Source organism: Xenopus tropicalis, chromosome 8 (genome assembly GCF_000004195.4).
Source record: "Xenopus tropicalis strain Nigerian chromosome 8, UCB_Xtro_10.0, whole genome shotgun sequence".
Lineage (NCBI taxonomy): Eukaryota > Metazoa > Chordata > Amphibia > Anura > Pipidae > Xenopus > Xenopus tropicalis.
Window position 1 is genome coordinate 24,258,641 of NC_030684.2, and position 19,337 is coordinate 24,277,977.

The 19,337-nt window shown below is 43.2% G+C and overlaps 1 protein-coding gene across 2 annotated transcripts in view; it reads right to left on the minus strand.

Moving 5' to 3' along the window:
• Positions 1 to 9,728, minus strand: part of col27a1 (collagen, type XXVII, alpha 1) — a 178,112-nt gene extending 168,384 nt beyond the window's left edge. Inside the window, exon 1 of one of the 2 annotated variants that reach the window (XM_004916698.4) lies at positions 4,341 to 4,641. In XM_004916698.4, the coding sequence (XP_004916755.1) occupies positions 4,341 to 4,390 (50 nt within the window). In that variant the 5' untranslated portion in view covers positions 4,391 to 4,641. Of the gene's footprint in view, positions 1 to 4,340; positions 4,642 to 9,332 lie in introns of those variants that run through there. The other variant, XM_002935498.5, reaches the window with a different exon arrangement.
• Positions 9,729 to 19,337: the final 9,609 nt, after the last annotated feature.

Consider the following 19,337-nt stretch of genomic DNA (forward strand, 5'->3'; position numbering starts at 1 on the left):
GGTGGTTATGATGCTAGCAACCAATCAAAAATGTAGTTAAAGGGTGTGGTGCCCCAACTGCTACCTTTAAAGAGTTAACTCATTTTGTTTCAGGCCCCTGACAGTGCAGGGAGTAGGGCAGGAAGGAGACAAAGGTGAGTCACACACACACACAGTGATTAAGAAGTTGCTGCAGGCTAGCAAGGTGTAAGGCTATGACCTGCCATGGGGGGGGGGGGGGGTTTATTCACCAACATTAGGCAAATTTGCCCGTGGCCAGTAACCTATAGGAACCAATCATTGTTTTTTGTTTTTTTAAAAAGAACAGCTGCAGGTAGAACAATGAAATACAACAGTACTCCAATAATAGGAATTCCACAGTACCATTATTATTATAATTATTATTAACATGTATTTATAAAGTGCCAACATATTCTGCAGCGCTTTAAAAATACATGTTAATAATAATAATGGTAATAATAATAATGAACCACAGGCAACAATGAACCACTGTCAGTGGCAGGGGGGCTAATATAATATTTGATGTGATTTATCATGCCCATGCAGAGAGTGCCTTTAGATAGGTCCAGACAGCACTCACCTTGACCAATGTCTGACTGGGGAGAGATTACATGGTTTGGATGGAAAATACAATAGTCTAAGGACCATACCAGCCATGTCATGTGGTTCTGTGCCAATGGTTCTGTATGTGTGTTAACCTAAGGCCATATTATAAGATCAGTACAGGTGAGATGCCAGATCTGTTTAATGACAGGTGGTTTCCACCCCTGAATAAGTGGCGCACATTACAAAGAGGTACCACACGTTATTTTGTCTGCCAAAATGTTGTGTTATAGGCGTTATAGGTCAAAGATTCAAAAATAGGGACTGGCATTTCCCTAACCAAATGATTCCCCCAAATACAAAGTCTTACTCATGACAGCTTGCATCCCATTGAAGCTGAAAAGGTATTGCTAACAGATTAAGCCCTGGACCCCAAACTCATTGCTTTCAAGACCTTGTAATTTGACAGTTTTGTGTAATAAGGAACATACCCCAAGACTTGCAAACACACAGAGAACATTCTTTTCCTGCATAGTTGCATCTATACATATGTGCCATACACTGCCATACAGTGTGCCTCACCGGACTCATTTTAATGTAAATAACAATAGTAACAAGTGTCTAGTTGAGGCTTTTCTATTAAACCCAGCAGCAAAATTTCTCTGAAGGCAAACCATACGGCACTAACACAACATAACTTTAAATACATGGGAAGGAATGTTCTCTACATGGAATAAATGGCACACTAACAAATAAAGTATATTGTTCTGTAAGTTTCTAGAAACAGGGTTGTACAACTATCATTTTATGTGCAAATTTGAGTTTCCTCTGCTAATTGCATAACATGGTTAACAGTCTGAAACTGTGTGCTGGCAAATGCTCTACTATCTCCAATCTGATGCTTTTCTCCTACTACAGTGCTGAGTCTTCCTGCACCAGACTGTACTATAGGAATGAACCTGTAATTGGTGGGGGGAAGAATAAAGTGTTGAATGAGCAAACCTTACTAACTAAAAAAGGTGTCTGTCAGGTTACATCAAGCCTCTTGGAGTGCTGCCTAAAGGACCACTGAAGGTTTAACTGCTCCTGATTTCTCTAACAAAGATGTCAACTCATCTGGATTCTACAGGCAGAAGAGAAATTGCTAAAGGCTATGGAAAATGTAGCCCACATCCTCCTCCTGGTACTCCAGCTTCCTCCTACACTCGAAAACTATACAGGCAGGTTCTTTGGCAAAAAAAATTCTGCCCGTACTGTGAAAGGGACCTGTAAGCTCCACCGGGGAAGCGACTGATGTATAACATCTGTAAAGCTCTGTGGAATACATAAGTGCTATATAAATTAAAAATAATAATAACAACTGTATTTCTTACTATGATATCATTGTCTAATTCCATCTGTTGCAGAATCACAACTCCCAGCAGCCTTCACCAGGTTTACTAACAGAAAGATTCTGGGAGTTGTAGTACTGCCCCATCAAAAGCTGCCAACGTTTGTCCTGTGTTAGTAAGTAGTGAATTGCGTTGCTATCTGCCAAACCACAAGCAAAAACTGATTTTCCACACTGATATGTGTTACAGAGATTAAGGAGCCTGAAGCCAACACTGAGACTTATTCACAGAGCGAGCATAAGGTGCTGAACATGCCCTGTCTGGGCTGGCTCTTTGCACTGGGAGCTGGCATGGAACCTAGAAACATAGTGAAGTGCTGGATAAACCTTGTGCTGGGAATGTTTCCATAGCGAATGCTCTTCCAATAGCTGAGCTAAGCACAATGCTCCGCTCATGCCCATCACTTACATGACTGTTATGATGGGGCTTTTTAAGAGTCATTCCCACTCTGGGGAAGAGAACTCATCCTGCAGTTTAGTTCATTTAGAGGTTTGATCATACCCATCCCAAGTGCCATTCTCTCATAGGCACCTATCCCCTAGTGTCAAATGTCACACACTCTTGTACTAGATACCAACATCTCTGTTTTTAGCTGCTTAGGTTGCCTGCAGGAGGAAACTTTGTGTCAATTCGGGTTACTGAAGCAATGCGAAGGGCTTTCCACCAGCAACTCCTATTGTCGCCGACGGAAAGCCTTGTTGGAACGGTTTGTCACCTGCGATTCCAGAAATCTATCACAGGCGACTGAACCGCTCCATGGGTTCTTAATACAACAAGCAGCACCTCATGTGAACCATAGGCTGGTAGAGAGAAAACAGGCAGATATTCCTGCCTTGGTAAAGGAAATGTCCTGATTGTGATATGACTGTTTGTGTGCATAGGGAAATGGGAATGCCAGTCTAAATCAGTGTTCCCATGCCTACTCACTGCAGTTGTGCCTATACCTTGAAACCCATACCTGGCATTATAACATAAAAATTGTTCTCCTTCTGTCAGCATATAACACCATTTGTGAACCAGCAAAAGCCCAGCTAGGCACACGTCTCTCAGATGCCCACATAACCCAACAAAACTCCTCATGCCTCAATGAACCAATGTAAACATTTTTGGTGTCAGAAAGGTCCTGATGAATTCTGCTTCTCCCTTAACATCTTTCCAATAGACTAGCCCCCACTGTCAACCAACACTAGCTCACCTACACACACCAAGCTTCTCCGTGAACATCTTTCCAACAGACTAGCCCCCACTGTCACCCAACACTAGCTCACCTACACACACCAAGCTTCTCCGTGAACATCTTTCCAACAGACTAGCCCCCACTGTCACCCAACACTAGCTCACCTACACACACCAAGCTTCTCCCTGAGCATCTTTCCAACAGGCTAGCCCCCACTGTCACCCAACACTAGCTCACCTACACACACCAAGCTTCTCCCTGAACACCTTTCCAACAGGCTAGCCCCTACTGTCATACAACACTAGCTCACCTACACACACCAAGCTTCTCCCTGAGCATCTTTCCAACAGACTTGCCCCTACTGTCACCCAACACTAGCTCACCTACACACACCAAGCTTCTCCCTGAGCATCTTTCCAACAGACTTGCCCCCACTGTCACCCAACACTAGCTCACCTACAGACACCAAGCTTCTCCCTGAGCATCTTTCCAACAGACTAGCCCCTACTGTCACCCAACACTAGCTCACCTACACACACCAAGCTTCTCCCTGAGCATCTTTCCAACAGACTAGCCCCTACTGTGACCCAACACTAGCTCACCTACACACACCAAGCTTCTCCCTGAGCATCTTTCCAACAGACTAGCCCCCACTGTCACCCAACACTAGCTCACCTACACACACCAAGCTTCTCCCTGAGCATCTTTCCAACAGACTTGCCCCTACTGTCACCCAACACTAGCTCACCTACACACACCAAGCTTCTCCCTGAGCATCTTTCCAACAGACTTGCCCCTACTGTCACCCAACACTAGCTCACCTACACACACCAAGCTTCTCCCTGAGCATCTTTCCAACAGACTTGCCCCTACTGTCACCCAACACTAGCTCACCTACACACACCAAGCTTCTCCCTGAGCATCTTTCCAACAGACTAGCCCCTACTGTCACCCAACACTAGCTCACCTACACACACCAAGCTTCTCCCTGAGCATCATTCCAACAGACTAGCCCCTACTGTCACCCAACACTAGCTCACCTACACACACCAAGCTGTCCCCATGGGTAAGTTCTCAGCTGCTCAGTGCTCTTCCAATGCCAACCCAGAAGTTTTCTCATGAACAATCCAGGCAACACGTCCATGTCCCCCCCCCCCCCGCCTCCAACCCCTCCCGGGAGTCGCTCAGATCAAAACCCGGTTTCGGGCGTCTGTGCAACTTGTACTCACCCCCCAGCGGCTGCTTTCAGTCGGAAGCCCGGGACTGATACCGGCTCCATCACGGCTACTTCATTCTCTCGGTCGGGGGGTTAGATCCATGGGAATGAGAGCACTAAGGAGCACCCTCTTATCCCACGTATGACAGGGTCCGTGGCACTCACCCACCTGGGACTTTGCAGTCACCTAGAGAGGGGCGCAGGGAAGAGAGCTGGGGGACCCATGGCAGCCTAACTCCACCGTGGATCGCCCTGCTACTCACGGCTTGTCCTCCCTGCAGGACCCGAGGCACAGGGAAAGGAAAGCTGCAGGGAAATGAACTCGATTTAAAGATCAATCTGTGCCGCGCTGCTCTGCCCTCTTGTGGATAAACATGGGTACTGCGCATGAACGTGTACTTCGCTCACATTTAGCAGACTCTCAGGAGTCAGTGGAAAAGCACCAGTGTTTTTTCCAAGTATAACTGCATGCATCATAAACAGCGCAGCACCCCCACGAAAATCCCCCTAAATTCATCCAATTAGGAATTTATAACTCCTCCAGTAATCAAAGCACATCACAAGCCCACAATCAGCTAGATGAGGGTAACCAGCAAAATAATTATTGGCCTTAAACACAAAATTCAAATACATACTGATAAAACATGTTCTATGGTTTTAAACGTATTTGTAAATGTAATTACTATTGAAAGCCTTATCTGTCTGTCTGGCACTGCAATGACAATGTCAAACACTGACAATGCAAAGTTATTGAATATTGGAAAGTTAATACAACCTTATGCCAACATGTTAAGGTGGCCATACACGGGCCAATTGTAGCTGCCGATATTGGTCCCTTAGACCAATTTGGCAGCTAATCAGCCCGTGTAGGGGCACAAAAGACGGGCCTGCCCAACCGACATCTGGCCTGAAATCGGGCAGATATCATTTGGGCAGGTTAAAAAATTTAGTGGGATCAGGGACCGCATTGGCTTGTTGATGCGGTTCCCGCAGGGGCGCTTCTGCCATTAGGCGAGTTGAGAAACTCACCTCAGGCGGCAGAAGTGCCCCAGTTACCAGGGGCGGCAAAAAGCCGCTTCTGGTAACTTTAAGAGCCGAATATCCGGTTTTTAAACCGGAAATTCGTCTCTTCTAGTGCAGAGAGCGCAATTGCGCTCTCTGCACTAGCGATCTCACCGCCCCCGGACCCGCTCCTGCGCTCAGAAGGTAAGCGCTGGGGGCGGCATCCAGGAGGCGCCTCAGGCGGCGATATATCCAGAATCGCCCCTGGGTTCCCGAACCGACTGTGCCTATTACCGGCATTCTAATTTAATCATTTTGCGATGAAATAGCCTAAATTCACCCAATATCGTCCACCCGTAGGTGGGGATATCTGGTGATCTTAACATGTATGGCCACCTTTACAGTGATCATTTTCCCACCCTGCCCCAGTAGCGCTTGCAGTCAAAGGTACATATCTAAAACATCTGTGCAACATGGCTGCTTTGCTACAAATCTTCTTGAATCCTTTATATACCTTCTTGTAAAGCTATTATTAGCCTTTATATATACCCAGTGGAGGTTACAATCTCCACACACAGTTGGGCCAAATTTATCAGGAGCCAATGAAACTGCCTTTGTGTATTTTGGAGTGTGGGAAGAAAACTAGAGTACCTGGAGGAAACCCATGCAAACACAAGCAGAACACACAATTACATTGGAGACAGTGCCAAGGTTAAGGGTAGCAGGCCTGGGAGTCAAATTAGACCCTGGTATTTCAAGTACACAGAGGCCCAACCAGCCCCCCACCAGCCCCAGTGAGTGTCTATGGCATCTTACAGCAGCCCCTCTGGCATTTACAAAAATCTAAATATTGCCAGTCCAGGCCTGAAGGGTACAATTTTCTACAATTGCACCTGGCTCTTCACAAGATTTGGTATCCTTAGCCATGGTTGGTATCAAACTCAGGACCCAAGCTTTGGCAGGCAGTGATGCTGAAAACCATGGCAAAATTTGCAATAAATAGAATAAATTCAAGACTTGAAATTATTCCTGATTTTCTGTTGCTGTTCCCTGTTGGCATCTTTTGTATGAGTTGTTTCGCTTTTAGCAACGCAACATATGCATATATTTTGGTGCTTTTGAGCATGGTATGCCCACATTGCAGTCACCATAACACAAAGGCTCCCCAGTTCCTTGGTTATTTGCTATGTGTAAATGCAGCAGGACAGTAACCACTGGTCAGAGTGCCAGCCTGTTCATGCCCAAAAAATGATGCCTGGACACCCTACCCTTTTGCTTTTTCAATGAGTGCAGCACCAAAAGCTGTTACTGGTTTCTCTGTACAGTTGTTGCTAGGCTATAGCCAGCATTTGATGTACCATCCCAGAACGTCTGGTTGTTATAACGAGGAGTTTAAAGCAAAGCAGGTGGAAAGATAAAGGCAAGAGGTTTATGATTTTAGCTTCCCATTCATGTTACTTATTATAGCAAGTAGGTAATATTGTGACAGGCAAAGATCCACAACAGAATTTGACACTTGGTTTGTGCTCTGGTATTGCAGGTAAATGGCTGTAATTGCAGTTAGCAGCGATTTCTGATCCAAATATGGGGAAAAGGCAAAGGGAGGAGTACAGTCCATCTCAATATGCATATCATACATATTCAGACAGAGCCCTCTTTACACCTCAGTCAAAAATCCAGTGCATGCAGCAGCAAAATACAAGGAAATGGAAATAAAGCACTTTTCCTCTATCCATACCCCTTAATCTTATTCAGATGTACATGATCCTCTAAGCACAAACATGTTTGGGGGTTGCAAAGTGGCCATCATTTGCAGGAGAGGTAACATTCCTTGATGATTTGTCCAACAGATTTATGTTTGGACCAAGGTTATGAAATTAACCAACATTAGCACTTGTGTTCTCCCCTAATCAAAATGTGATTATTAGTGTGTTTCTGTTGTGGAACAATATATTATACATTTTGTGCTTTAACCTCTGGTTGGCCAATCACTTCACTTGGCAAACTCAGTGCATAATTTGCTACCAAAGGTGCCTAATGTATGTATTTGTGCAATGAATGGTGCCAGTCGAGCATGTGCAATGACATCACAGAAAGTGGGTTGGCCAGCAGCTGGATTGTGCACAAAGGAGCAGGGGCCTGCATAAACAAAGGCTAAATATATTACATCATTATCTCTAAAACACCACATTAGAGGGGCGATCTCTGTACTCTCACCAAGCTGCTGTATGTTTTGGCTAGTACAGTAATGGTATGGTTAAAATGACACATCTATTTTGGGAATATTTTGTACATTTTGTATAACACCCTGACTTTAAACTGGCAGAAGTGAATGAAAGCAGCACTTTTGTCAGCAGCCTGAATCATGAGTGACACATTTGCCCCTCTCCTTTTAACTCCAACCCTCATAGTGATGCAACAATCATCCACCTCAAATGCCATTCTGCATGCCTTCAGGTTGAGCGTTACACAGTACAGCTAAAAGCACGCAGCTGAAAATGCCCAGACGATATTTGTATTTAAATGCATTTGGCTGTCAGTGGTTTCTTCTCACCCCAGATGGTTGTGAATATCTGTCTGTGTAGGCAGAAAAAGTCTATAATAACAGAATTGGCCCTGCAGCAGGTTTATTTATTGTAGGAACAATACCGCATCTTTGTCCCTACGTATGAATATTTCCATTTTTCGACTGAGTAATCGGTGAGCAATTAAGGCTTCGGTGTAACATGGGGCCAAACAGAGAGGCTCTTTGTAAAATGCCAGAAAGTGACATGGAAAAAAGACCTGGGATAACTGACAGCACTCCCCCAACTAACCATATCCAGAACATTCAGTCCCAAACTACTGGATACATTCAGTTATCTCTGGATTGCAAGCACTACTGGATAAGTACTAGAAGAGGTAGATTTTTCTTTCCAATTTATATGGGGACATTCCGGGAAACAGGAAAATGTGCGCTTGCGTATATTGAATAGACGTCACAATACGGAATTCCCAGCAGCACAGAAACTGCCTCTTGCATCTAATATGGAGCACCTCTAGTAGCGTTTTACCCCATAAACCACGGGTGGGAGGGGAATTCTTATCTGTGCGTCAGATTCGCAACAAAGAGTCACTGCAAACTCCCACTACAAAATGGTTAAATTGCACACAGCCTTACTATATGCAACTGCTTAAAATAACTCTTAGGTAAAATGGCACTCCACCTATATTGCATGCCCTAGTGTCCTATTACCGCCGGGTGGATGCTGGACGTTCTAGTTCAGCAAAACCTAGAATGGAAGCAATTAAGCATTACTGCTCTACACTGTAACAACACACAATTTAAAGAAATTAGCCACATCCTCTCTTGCCCATTGGCAAAGCACTGCAAGGTCTACACAGCTTAGTCTGTTAATAAACACATACTATCAATGGTTTCCAGTTTTCCGGTTATAAATCACTGATACGGTTCAACACTGCTCTATGCTGATCAGTTAAATCAGTGCCAGATACCTTTGTCATTCCACCTGTTACAACTGCTCTACACACAAATGAGATACCATTACACATCATTCATCTATGACTCTGTTTCCAAATTGCACATCCCCAGTTATAGTGAAACTACAATTCCCAGCATCCCCCCAAACAGATGCTGGGAGCTAAGGTTTAGTAGAGCTCAATGACAGCTTGATATTCCCAATATAAAGTATTTAATTATTTTAAATTGCAGTCTCAATAATAAAGTATTTGGGTTCTTTTATTTCAGAGCCAGAGATAAGTATTTCTTCTTAAATCATAGCACACGCCATCTACAAGGACCACATTCATTATCCCTGGTTTAAGTCTCCCCGTACAGTTTTAATGGCAGCAACTAGAATTTATGCACATAAAGAGACCAAATCATTTGCAGCCAAAAGCCCATAAATGCATTTTGTCTGTAAATCACAATAAATGAAAAGAGAAAGATTTTGTTAAAAAAAAAAAAAACTCAATATATATATATTTGTCAATGAACACTTACTTGGTGGTGAGGTGAGAAGTGGAGTCTCTCCTTCCAGCCCCTAAATGCATTTGTGTTCATTTGTCCAGGCAGCTAAGATCTTGTTTTTTTTTTTTTTTTGTTTGTTTTGTTTTATATTTTTTTTTTCTTTCCCCAAATCTCAAACTGACTCCTGATTAGAGAGTTGGAGAGCCCCGTGTGTCTCTTGGGTCATTGGAGTGGCAGGTTCAACGAAATCTGGATGGAAAGTGTCAAGTACAGGCACATCTACACTCGCAGTGGTCTTTAACTATGTGCACTGTGCCCACTTGATGCTCATTTGACACAGCAAGTCAAGAAGGGGGGGATGAATTTTAGAAAGAAAAAAAAAAAACCCTTTGCTTTGAAGACTCATATGGGCACATGAAGAACCTAGGACTTATAAACCTAGCCTTGTCTTTTTAAATAGATGCAGTCAGTCAAAGAAGGGGTCTTTTTTCTTAAACCAGGTATCCGGTTTCAGAGCAAACATTTAACTAATAAGCAAAAATCCTGCCTTCGAAGGGAGGGTCCTCATGGCATTGAGGAATACAAGGCATACCAGTGTCTATACACAGAGGCAGCAAACATTAAGGAGCTGCAGCAGCAGGGGAAATACAAAGGGGGAAGCTTATCATAACAAAAGTACGGAAAGCAAACAGGTTCTCCAGGATGGGGGCTGCGGAGAAGACAGAGGAAGGGCACACTGAGATTTCAAGGGGGTACAAGAGGAAAGGAAACGGAGACAGTCGCAGGTAGAATAATAAGAGTATCCAATTCTGAATTCACAATTAGGTTCACTGGCAGGGACATTATGTAGATGGCTCAGGGCTAAGCACTGGCTATGGGTACCAGATCTGCATATATTTCTGATCACAAGACTCTCTTTGTATACATCTCTGCAGATGTGAGTGAGATATCAAGCCAAAACAAAATCACTGCCACAGCTACAAAGGATTCATACTACAATCTAAATAGCATTATTATGGATTGATCATTTAAAAAAAAAAATACAAAAAATCAGATCACTGCATTTTATGTAAATAAGTGTAAAACTAAAAAAGTGACAGGGGTTACTTCTATATGCAATATGTTCATGTATGAAGTATTAAGCTGACCTTGCATATAAATGGCTGCTCACTGGAATCTATGCCTCATTTGGCTGTTGAAGCACTGGACCAAACTGGTCACAAGGCCCAACATAGTGAGGCCACCAGGGATTATCAAACTTTCCCAATTTTTTGCTTCACTGATTTTCAGACAGACATTGGTCAGGCAGCCTGTCGGAAGGCCCTCCCTAGAGTGGCCAATAAGCTGTCAAAGTGGCAAGCAAGGCTACCATGGGGCCCCATGCTGCTAAGACAACAAAGCCAACCTTCAATTGGACCTTAATTATTTGCCCACCAGTCAGCTGGGCAGTGGGTACTTCTAACAATTAAAATGGGGCTCCAATGAAAAAAAAATATTTTGTGCATGCATGACAGCACTTCTGGCCTGCCCCATTACACCCTAACCATGCTCACAACCTGCCCAAATCTGCTAACTACCCCCTAAGCCCCACCCACTGAAGTCCACAAATCACCCTTTTCACACTCTTGGGGCGCCACTGATTTATGTAACCCCTGGACCCCCCTGATGACCAGCTTTACAAGCAACATGATGACTGTATTTGTTTAATGTTATATGAAGACAAGAACCAGTCACACTATGTTGTACAAACTTCAAAGTCCAGCATGATTAGTACCTGGGCCTCTGCTTTAGAAAACACTAATTTAGAATTGACCCCTATCATTATTAGCATCTTTATTATCATTATTAGCATCTTTGGCTTCTTTCTTGTGTGGGATCACTCAGACCTTACCATGACTTAAAGAGCACTCCAAAGTATGCATGCTCCAAATTTAATTATATTCGATTGATTGGTGTGCTTTATTCAACTTACATTTTAGTACATTGATTCTTAACCTATTGGTAAAGTCCTGTGATGTTCAGTAATTAGTAATTATAATAAGCAGCATAAATATGGTTAAGAAACAGTGTTTTAGTAGATTGGAAAAATGTAATAGAGGAAGGAAGAAGGAAAAAGGGAAGACAGGGAGAGACAAATTAAGATACTTCCATATGCAGTAAGGTTCTTAAAGCTGAAGCTTTCTGCCTTTGACTGTTCTGGGCTCTCGAGAGATAAAAATTAGCTCAGCATGGTGCTTCTGGTACCCCAAAGCTATCCTCCAGCATTGCCTGTGTGCATCGTTTTGACATGATTTTCTCACTAACATCAGGAATCTTCTTTCAGCATATCTTGCATCCACATCTCTGACAGGACATATAGAATAAGACACTTCTCTCTGAGGAAATGGGGTTTAAACACTGGCAAAAATAAGGGGGGACAGTTGAATAGATTCAACATACATCCTAACAATTCTGCCCATTCAATTCAAATGGAAATATTCTCATCCAACTCTACAGAACTTAATCCTCTGCCACAAGCAAGAACTTGAAAGAACCCAAACATAGGTGGTAGCCTGTATAAAGCATTATGCTGTGACCCAGGCCTCAGAGTCAGATAAAGTCTTCCTGACAATCTCTCTTGTCCTCTCCTCAACCCCAAAATGCAGAATGGTTCATGATAATTCACACTTGATCTGATGATCTGTGATCTGGTAAGTGTGATAAATAAAAGCTGCTCCACCAGTTACCATTAAATTCCTTCTCTCTCTTATGGCATGATCTCCAAAACATTAGGAAAGGAGGTAGAGAATTGAATATCAGCCCTTGAAGACCAAGACCCCCCCATACACACACACACTATTAAAACACTGTGTGAGCAATTCTGTGCCTACTTCATTCTATATGTAAGAAGAACAAATACTAGGCTTTGTATAAATAATGTATAAAAAAATTCTTTTAGGAGTACTAAACTACAGAGACTGTTCTGGGATGCCATTCTTAAAGCAGAGAGAAGAATTTCCTGCAGGTCCCAAAAGGACAGCAAAATTGACTAGAGTAAACAAATTGCTACAAAAGACCCCACTTACCTACAGCATGCTCTACCCATAACACTTCAGGGTTCAGGATGGCCCTCATTTATGCAAATATTTTTCACTCCAACAGAGGTACACACATGGTTGGATCAAAGGGCTCCAACATAGAGTATTACCAACAAACAGCCCTAGGTGTAACCTCTAATCCAACAAACCTATGCTGTGATATTCTTAAGGTTAATGTCACACAAGATGCAGCCTTGGCTTTTCTCATCCTGTCCCAAAGGTGATTTAGTCAGTGCATGTTCTTTTCATACTTGTGTAGCTTATGGGGATAAAACATGTTGGGGTTCTTTTATTAGTCCATATTACTATAAGAAAATTATTCTTACCAAAAAGCATACAGGTACTGCTGTCATCTAGATGAAAGGGTTTAGGATATTCCATTGGATTGTGAGGTTCTCTTCCAGTTATTATCGGCAATGGCAAGTAAGTAAGTTTAGAAGTTAAATTTCCCAGTGGTTGAACTGTTCATCTGTGTTAACATTTCCTTTGCTAAAAAGGGTAAGGTCTGTGGATCATCTTCCCCATGGGATTCTTTATTAGCTGCAAGTGGAAACAATTGTATAATGCTTTGTTCTGGTAAAACTCAAGTCTTAGGGGCACATTTACTATGGCTCGAATGGTCGGATTGCGTCCGAATCCGTTTTTTTCGTAATCATCGGTAATTTTGCGATTTTTTCGGCGCTTTCGTATCATTTTGCGGAGCCGTTACGACTTTATCGTATTTTACGACTTTTTCGTATTTGTTACGACTTTTTCGTATTTGTTACGACTTTTTCGTATTTATTACGACTTTTTCGTATTTTTTTACGACTTTTTCGGAAAAATTTCACGATAAATTCGCAAACATGCGAATATACGGAATTCATAAACGCTTTTGGGTTACGATTTTTTATCGTAACCAAAGCCTTCAATAGCCGAAATTTTCGTGTTGAAGGCGAAAATAATCCAAAAAGTGAATAACCATTGTCAGCCTGTCCTTTTACTACTTTCAAGGGGAAATTAAACCAAATAGGGATTTTCAATCATACATGGCTTTCAAGGGGAAATTAAACCAACTGTGTCTCATACCACATGGCACTTATATATATATATATTTATTGTATTTATTTATTATATCACTTGTCCTCCCTGTGTGTAATTTTGTTTTCTGTAAGATTGTACAGCGCTGCGTACCCTTGTGGCGCTTTATAAATAAAGTTATACATACATACAAATAGGGATTTTCAATCATACATGGCTTTCAAATGGAAGTTGAGTAGTTTGTGTGTGATTTGTGTTTAGAGCAAAATATAGTCATTTACAGGCTGCCCTAACCTTTTCAGATAAACAAACAGGAAAGAGTTAAAGACTGCACAGCTTGCTCGTTAAAGGCTGCCAAAGGTATAAAACCCCTAGAACTCACTTCAGTTTGCCTAAACATGGAACATGATGTTATTGCTCCAGCACTGCTGGCAGCTTTAGAGGTTTTAGAGGGGGCAGGGGCTGATCAGCAGGAGCCCCCAGTTCATTTGCCACTTGCTAGGATCAGACAGCCTTGTCAATTTTGGAGAGGTGTCCCTTCCCTTCAGGCGGATGTACCGCCTGAGCCGTGCCACCATTTTGCAGGTATTTGATTTGGTTAGGCAGGAGCTAGATCCTGTGACGGCACGGTCTCAGGCCCTGCCCGGGATAAGCAAACTGCTTGCAGTTTTGCATTTCCTGGGCAGTGGCAGTTTCCAGCAGGTCTCCGCACGCCTTGTCGGTATGAGCCAGCCCACCTTCAGCAGGATACTGAGGCAAGTGCTGAGGGCACTTCTACCGCACTCGCAAAGGCTCATTTCCTTTCCCTCAACTGAGGCAGAGTGGACAAGGGTAAAGCAAGACTTTTACCTCATTGGCCATTTTCCAAATTGCCTGGGAGCCATTGATTGCACAGCCGCAGGGCTGGCTGGTGGGTAAGTACTTTTTTACCATTTTTTTACCTCAACTTTCACAACTATTAATTAATTGGTCATGCCGACACACACCCATTAGTCCTCTGTGCATACAATTGGCCTAATATAATGTGCAGTAGAATTTCACTATGTAATCATGTCAGTTCTTGATAGTACCAAAATGTATCTCCAAATTAACACCACTTTACTTGCCCTTGTTTTACTAAGCATCTTGGGAATGGTAGTTTTAGAAAGCATTTCTTTGAACTTGTGTGTTTCTGATGGACTAATTAACTCCTCACACCTGAGCATGTGTAATAGCTGGGATTTGCTAAATGGGAGGCAGTCTTGGAATCTATCACATGCATGTGTATGTAACTTTTCAATCAAGGGGTGGATGTGCTTCCACTCATATTTTTTCCTTTGTTCTAGGAGACGCAGGATATGGGGTTTCGTCTTGGCTGATGACCCCTGTTCGTTTTCCCCGCACACCTGCCCAACGTAGGTACAACTGTGCCCATCGGAAGACGCGCAATGTGATTGAGCGCCTGTTTGGGGTGCTCATGTCGCGCTTCCGATGCCTCTCAGTCACTGGTGGAGCTCTTCTTTATTCCCCCATTAAGGTTTCAGGGATCATTGTTGTCTGCGCCATGTTGCACAATGTTGCAATGGATCATGGCCTACGCGCACACATCAATTATGCTCTGGAACCTGAGATTGAGGGGTATGTTGGCAGGCGCATGGGTAACCAACCACAGGGGAGAAGAGTGAGTGATCAGCTGATTGCCTCACACTTTAGTTGTAAGCTGAGCATATCATTCACTTGATAATATACCTCATTAAATGTGTTTAACTTGCCCTTGCAACTGTGTTAACCAGAAGAAAATGAATGATGACAACAAAAATGTGTATGTTTAGTTACTGGTTTGTTTTTGTAGTAAATTCTGGCACTGTATGAACATAAGTGACTTTGGCCAGTGCAGAAACAACTGTGATTGATTGGTGTTAGGCCTTGATATAGAGCAGGGGTCCCCAACCTTTTATACCTGTGAGCCACATTCAAATGGAAAAAGTATTGGGGAGCAACACAAGCATGGAAGCTATAATTGGCTATTTGGTAGCCTCTATGTGGACTGGCAGCCTACAGAAGGCTCTGTTTGGCTTTACACTGGGTTTTATTCAACCAAAGCTTGCCTCCAAGCCAGAAATTCAAAAATGGGCACCTACTTTGAGGCCCCTGGGAGCAACATTCAAGGGGTTGGGGTGCAACATGTTGTTCACGAACCACTGGTTGGGGATCACTGATATAGAGGGATCTTATTACAGTGTTGAGGTAGAGCACACACAATGAATGGCCATTATCATGCTTATGATGAGTTTGTTCACATTTTCAGTGCAATGTCTCTTTAAATGTAATCATATCTTTTCCTTTCTTAATTATAAAGAGCCCGCTGATTGTGATGTGTTGGTGTGCCCCTAGCAGTATAGGCCTTCCCGGGACACCTTCTGGTGTAAGTAAACACGCTTACAAACAAAAATCAGTCATGTTAAAATAGTCAACCATTTAAAGGACAAGTCAACCCCAGTCAATTTAATTGTGTTTTCCATTAGGGCTAAATGAAGTTTGGGGTTCACTTGTCCTTAAATTATTAGCATTACTAAGTAATTCTACTTTCAGGTTTGTGGGATCTACTTTGTTGTGTGGCTACCCCCACTGAAATACTTTGGTGCTTTTGAATGTTGCTGGTGAAATGCTAAAACCTCATTTCTGTTGCTTGGACCTGTCACTGCTGTTACCAACCATCTGGGAGACGGACCTGCTATGGAGAAGTACCAGGCATTGTGCCCTTTGCTGCTAAGTGCCACTTTCAGGTGACTACCACTTACTCTGCTTTAAGAAACAATAATATTACTGCTTGTTACAGAATAATATTCCCTCACTTGCTCACAGTGGGAGAAGACTGCACGCTGCTGAGACTGCTGTTTGCTGCTGAGACTCAGAAGGATGCGACTCTTGGCTAGCTGTGTGAAATCCCATTGCCTGTGTTCCCTCCAATCAATGGCCCCATACTGACTGGAGCAATAACTTCACCTTTACACCTTCCTGCCTTTTACAACTAAATTGATCTAGAAAATGATGATGCAAAATAAAGTAAAGAAAAGCCATTTTGAATGTCTCTTTAATGACAGTCATAATAAATATGAAATCAATACTTTACAAACATCCAACAAAGTGTATAGATGTTTTTTTTTTTTTTAAAAAACAAAACGTGAACATTTCCACAAGAAATATAAAGTTACTGTAGGCCGAGGGGGCATTAGAAACCCAGCAATGCTTGACCCGTAAAGGACAAAGGCTAAGAAAAAGTGCAAAGCACTTATTGCATTACACTTGTTGCGCCCCTACAGCCAGGCAATAAGAAACATTAACAAAAATAAAAGACATGATAAACAATATTTAACATTTATCACTTGTAAACATATCTGTTTCTTTGGAAAAGCAGTCAGATACATGAGGTAAGTGCTGGCCTCTTGTCTTAGGCCCTTGCATAGTAGTACAACATTCAATTACCCTTGTAGGCATTAGTGACTTGCATTTTGGAAAGCAAAGGGAGAGGAGGACTTGGAAAGCTGCCCTCTATAAACAATATATTACAAAAAAGGAGGAGGAGAACATTTACCAGGCTGCTCTCTTGACTTTGGCTTTTGACAGCCACGCAGCATTAGTGCATAGTAGTACAACATTCAATTACCCTTGTAGGCATTAGTGACTTGCATTTTGGAAAGCAAAGGGAGAGGAGGACTTGGAAAGCTGCCCTCTATAAACAATATATTACAAAAAAGGAGGAGGAGGAGGAGGAGAACATTTACCAGGCTGCTCTCTTGACATTGGCTTTTGACAGCCACGCAGCATTAGTGCATAGTAGTACAACATTCAATTACCCTTGTAGGCATTAGTGACTTGCATTTTGGAAAGCAAAGGGAGAGGAGGACTTGGAAAGCTGCCCTCTATAAACAATATATTACAAAAAAGGAGGAGGAGGAGGAGGAGGAGAACATTTACCAGGCTGCTCTCTTGACATTGGCTTTTGACAGCCACGCAGCATTAGTGCATAGTAGTACAACATTCAATTACCCTTGTAGGCATTAGTGACTTGCATTTTGGAAAGCAAAGGGAGAGGAGGACTTGGAAAGCTGCCCTCTATAAACAATATATTACAAAAAAGGAGGAGGAGGAGAACATTTACCAGGCTGCTCTCTTGACTTTGGCTTTTGACAGCCACGCAGCATTAGTGCATAGTAGTACAACATTCAATTACCCTTGTAGGCATTAGTGACTTGCATTTTGGAAAGCAAAGGGAGAGGAGGACTTGGAAAGCTGCCCTCTATAAACAATATATTACAAAAAAGGAGGAGGAGGAGAACATTTACCAGGCTGCTCTCTTGACATTGGCTTTTGACAGCCACGCAGCATTAGTGCATAGTAGTACAACATTCAATTACCCTTGTAGGCATTAGTGACTTGCATTTTGGAAAGCAAAGGGAGAGGAGGACTTGGAAAGCTGCCCTCTATAAACAATATATTACAAAAAAGGAGGAGGAGGAGGAGGAGGAGAACATTTACCAGGCTGCTCTCTTGACATTGGCTTTTGACAGCCACGCAGCATTAGTGCATAGTAGTACAACATTCAATTACCCTTGTAGGCATTAGTGACTTGCATTTTGGAAAGCAAAGGGAAAGGAGGACTTGGAAAGCTGCCTTCCGTAAACAATATACCGGCAGGAGACTGCATATAAACCATACTTTCAATAAACTGCATAGTAACGACATACACAACCTGAAAAGCATATAGTTGTTTCTTTTGCACATTAGACTGCACAGCAGAGAATGAAGACTTTAAAGAGATACCCCTTTTTAGTCAGTCATACAACATAGGAGAAGGAGGCACGTTTCTTTGGTATGTCGGTACAACACAAATGTCTTTTTTTTTTTTTTTTTAAGGATGTTAGAATTGCATTAGTGTGTGTTTAAGTAGGCCAATTCACAGGCATGGCCACATTGTATTTGGGGAAATGCCCAATATTCATGTTAGAGCAAATGCACTTTGAAGTTCCAAGTGCTTCCCAGATGGTATTAAGGAGGGTGCCACAAGATGTTATCGTGGCACAAACTCTCAATGGGCAAACATAGATGTTAGAGAAAATGCACTTTGATGTTATAAGTGCTTCCCAGATGGTATTGGGGAGGGCACCACCAGATATTTTTATGGTGCCCCTCAGTGAGGAAAATTCGGCTTTGGTGAAGGAATATTGAGAACAATGGGACTACTTGTTTGGTGCTTAGTCCTGTCAGCTCATGTAGCGGATCGTGTGAGTCCTGAAGAGATGCATAAAAAAGTTCATGGCCAGAGAGCAAGTTGGTGTAGAGGTCTGGCTCAAAAAGGCTGCAAGGCGAAAGTAGGGACTCAGATAGGAGACCTACTTGCGCCTTTTGCTAGGCCCACAGTCAGGGTCAGACCCTCTTCTGCGGCCTCTCCCACGCCCCCTTGCCCTAGGCTGAGGACTTGGAGGCGGTGGTTGAGGTGCAAAAGAGGGCCCAGGCAGTGACCCTTCAGCAGACCCGGCAGAGGCAGAGGCAGGCGCATGCAGTACCTGCCCCAGAACTGCCAGCAGAGCATTCCGGAACCTTTCTTCGCTGGATAGCCGCTCCCGGTGCTGAGCTGCCAGCTCCTGGCGCTGAGCTGCCTGCTCTTGGCGGAGGGCCTGTAGCTCGGCCCTCACCCCAGCCACTTCTACCCTCAAGGCGGCCTGCTCGCCAATCATACGAGCCAACAGCCGCCTTTGAGAGAGAAAGTGGCTGCGCTGGTTGCCAAGAGCAGGCCTGAGAGCGGCTACCACGACCTGGGACGCCCGTGGATTCCTCACTGAACCTTCCGCAGATGGATGTTCCAGTCCTTGTCCTCGGTCCTGGCCACTCCCCCCGGCAGCAGCAACATTCGCAGCAGCATCTAGGATAAGAGTATAAACAAATAAGTAAATCATGTATT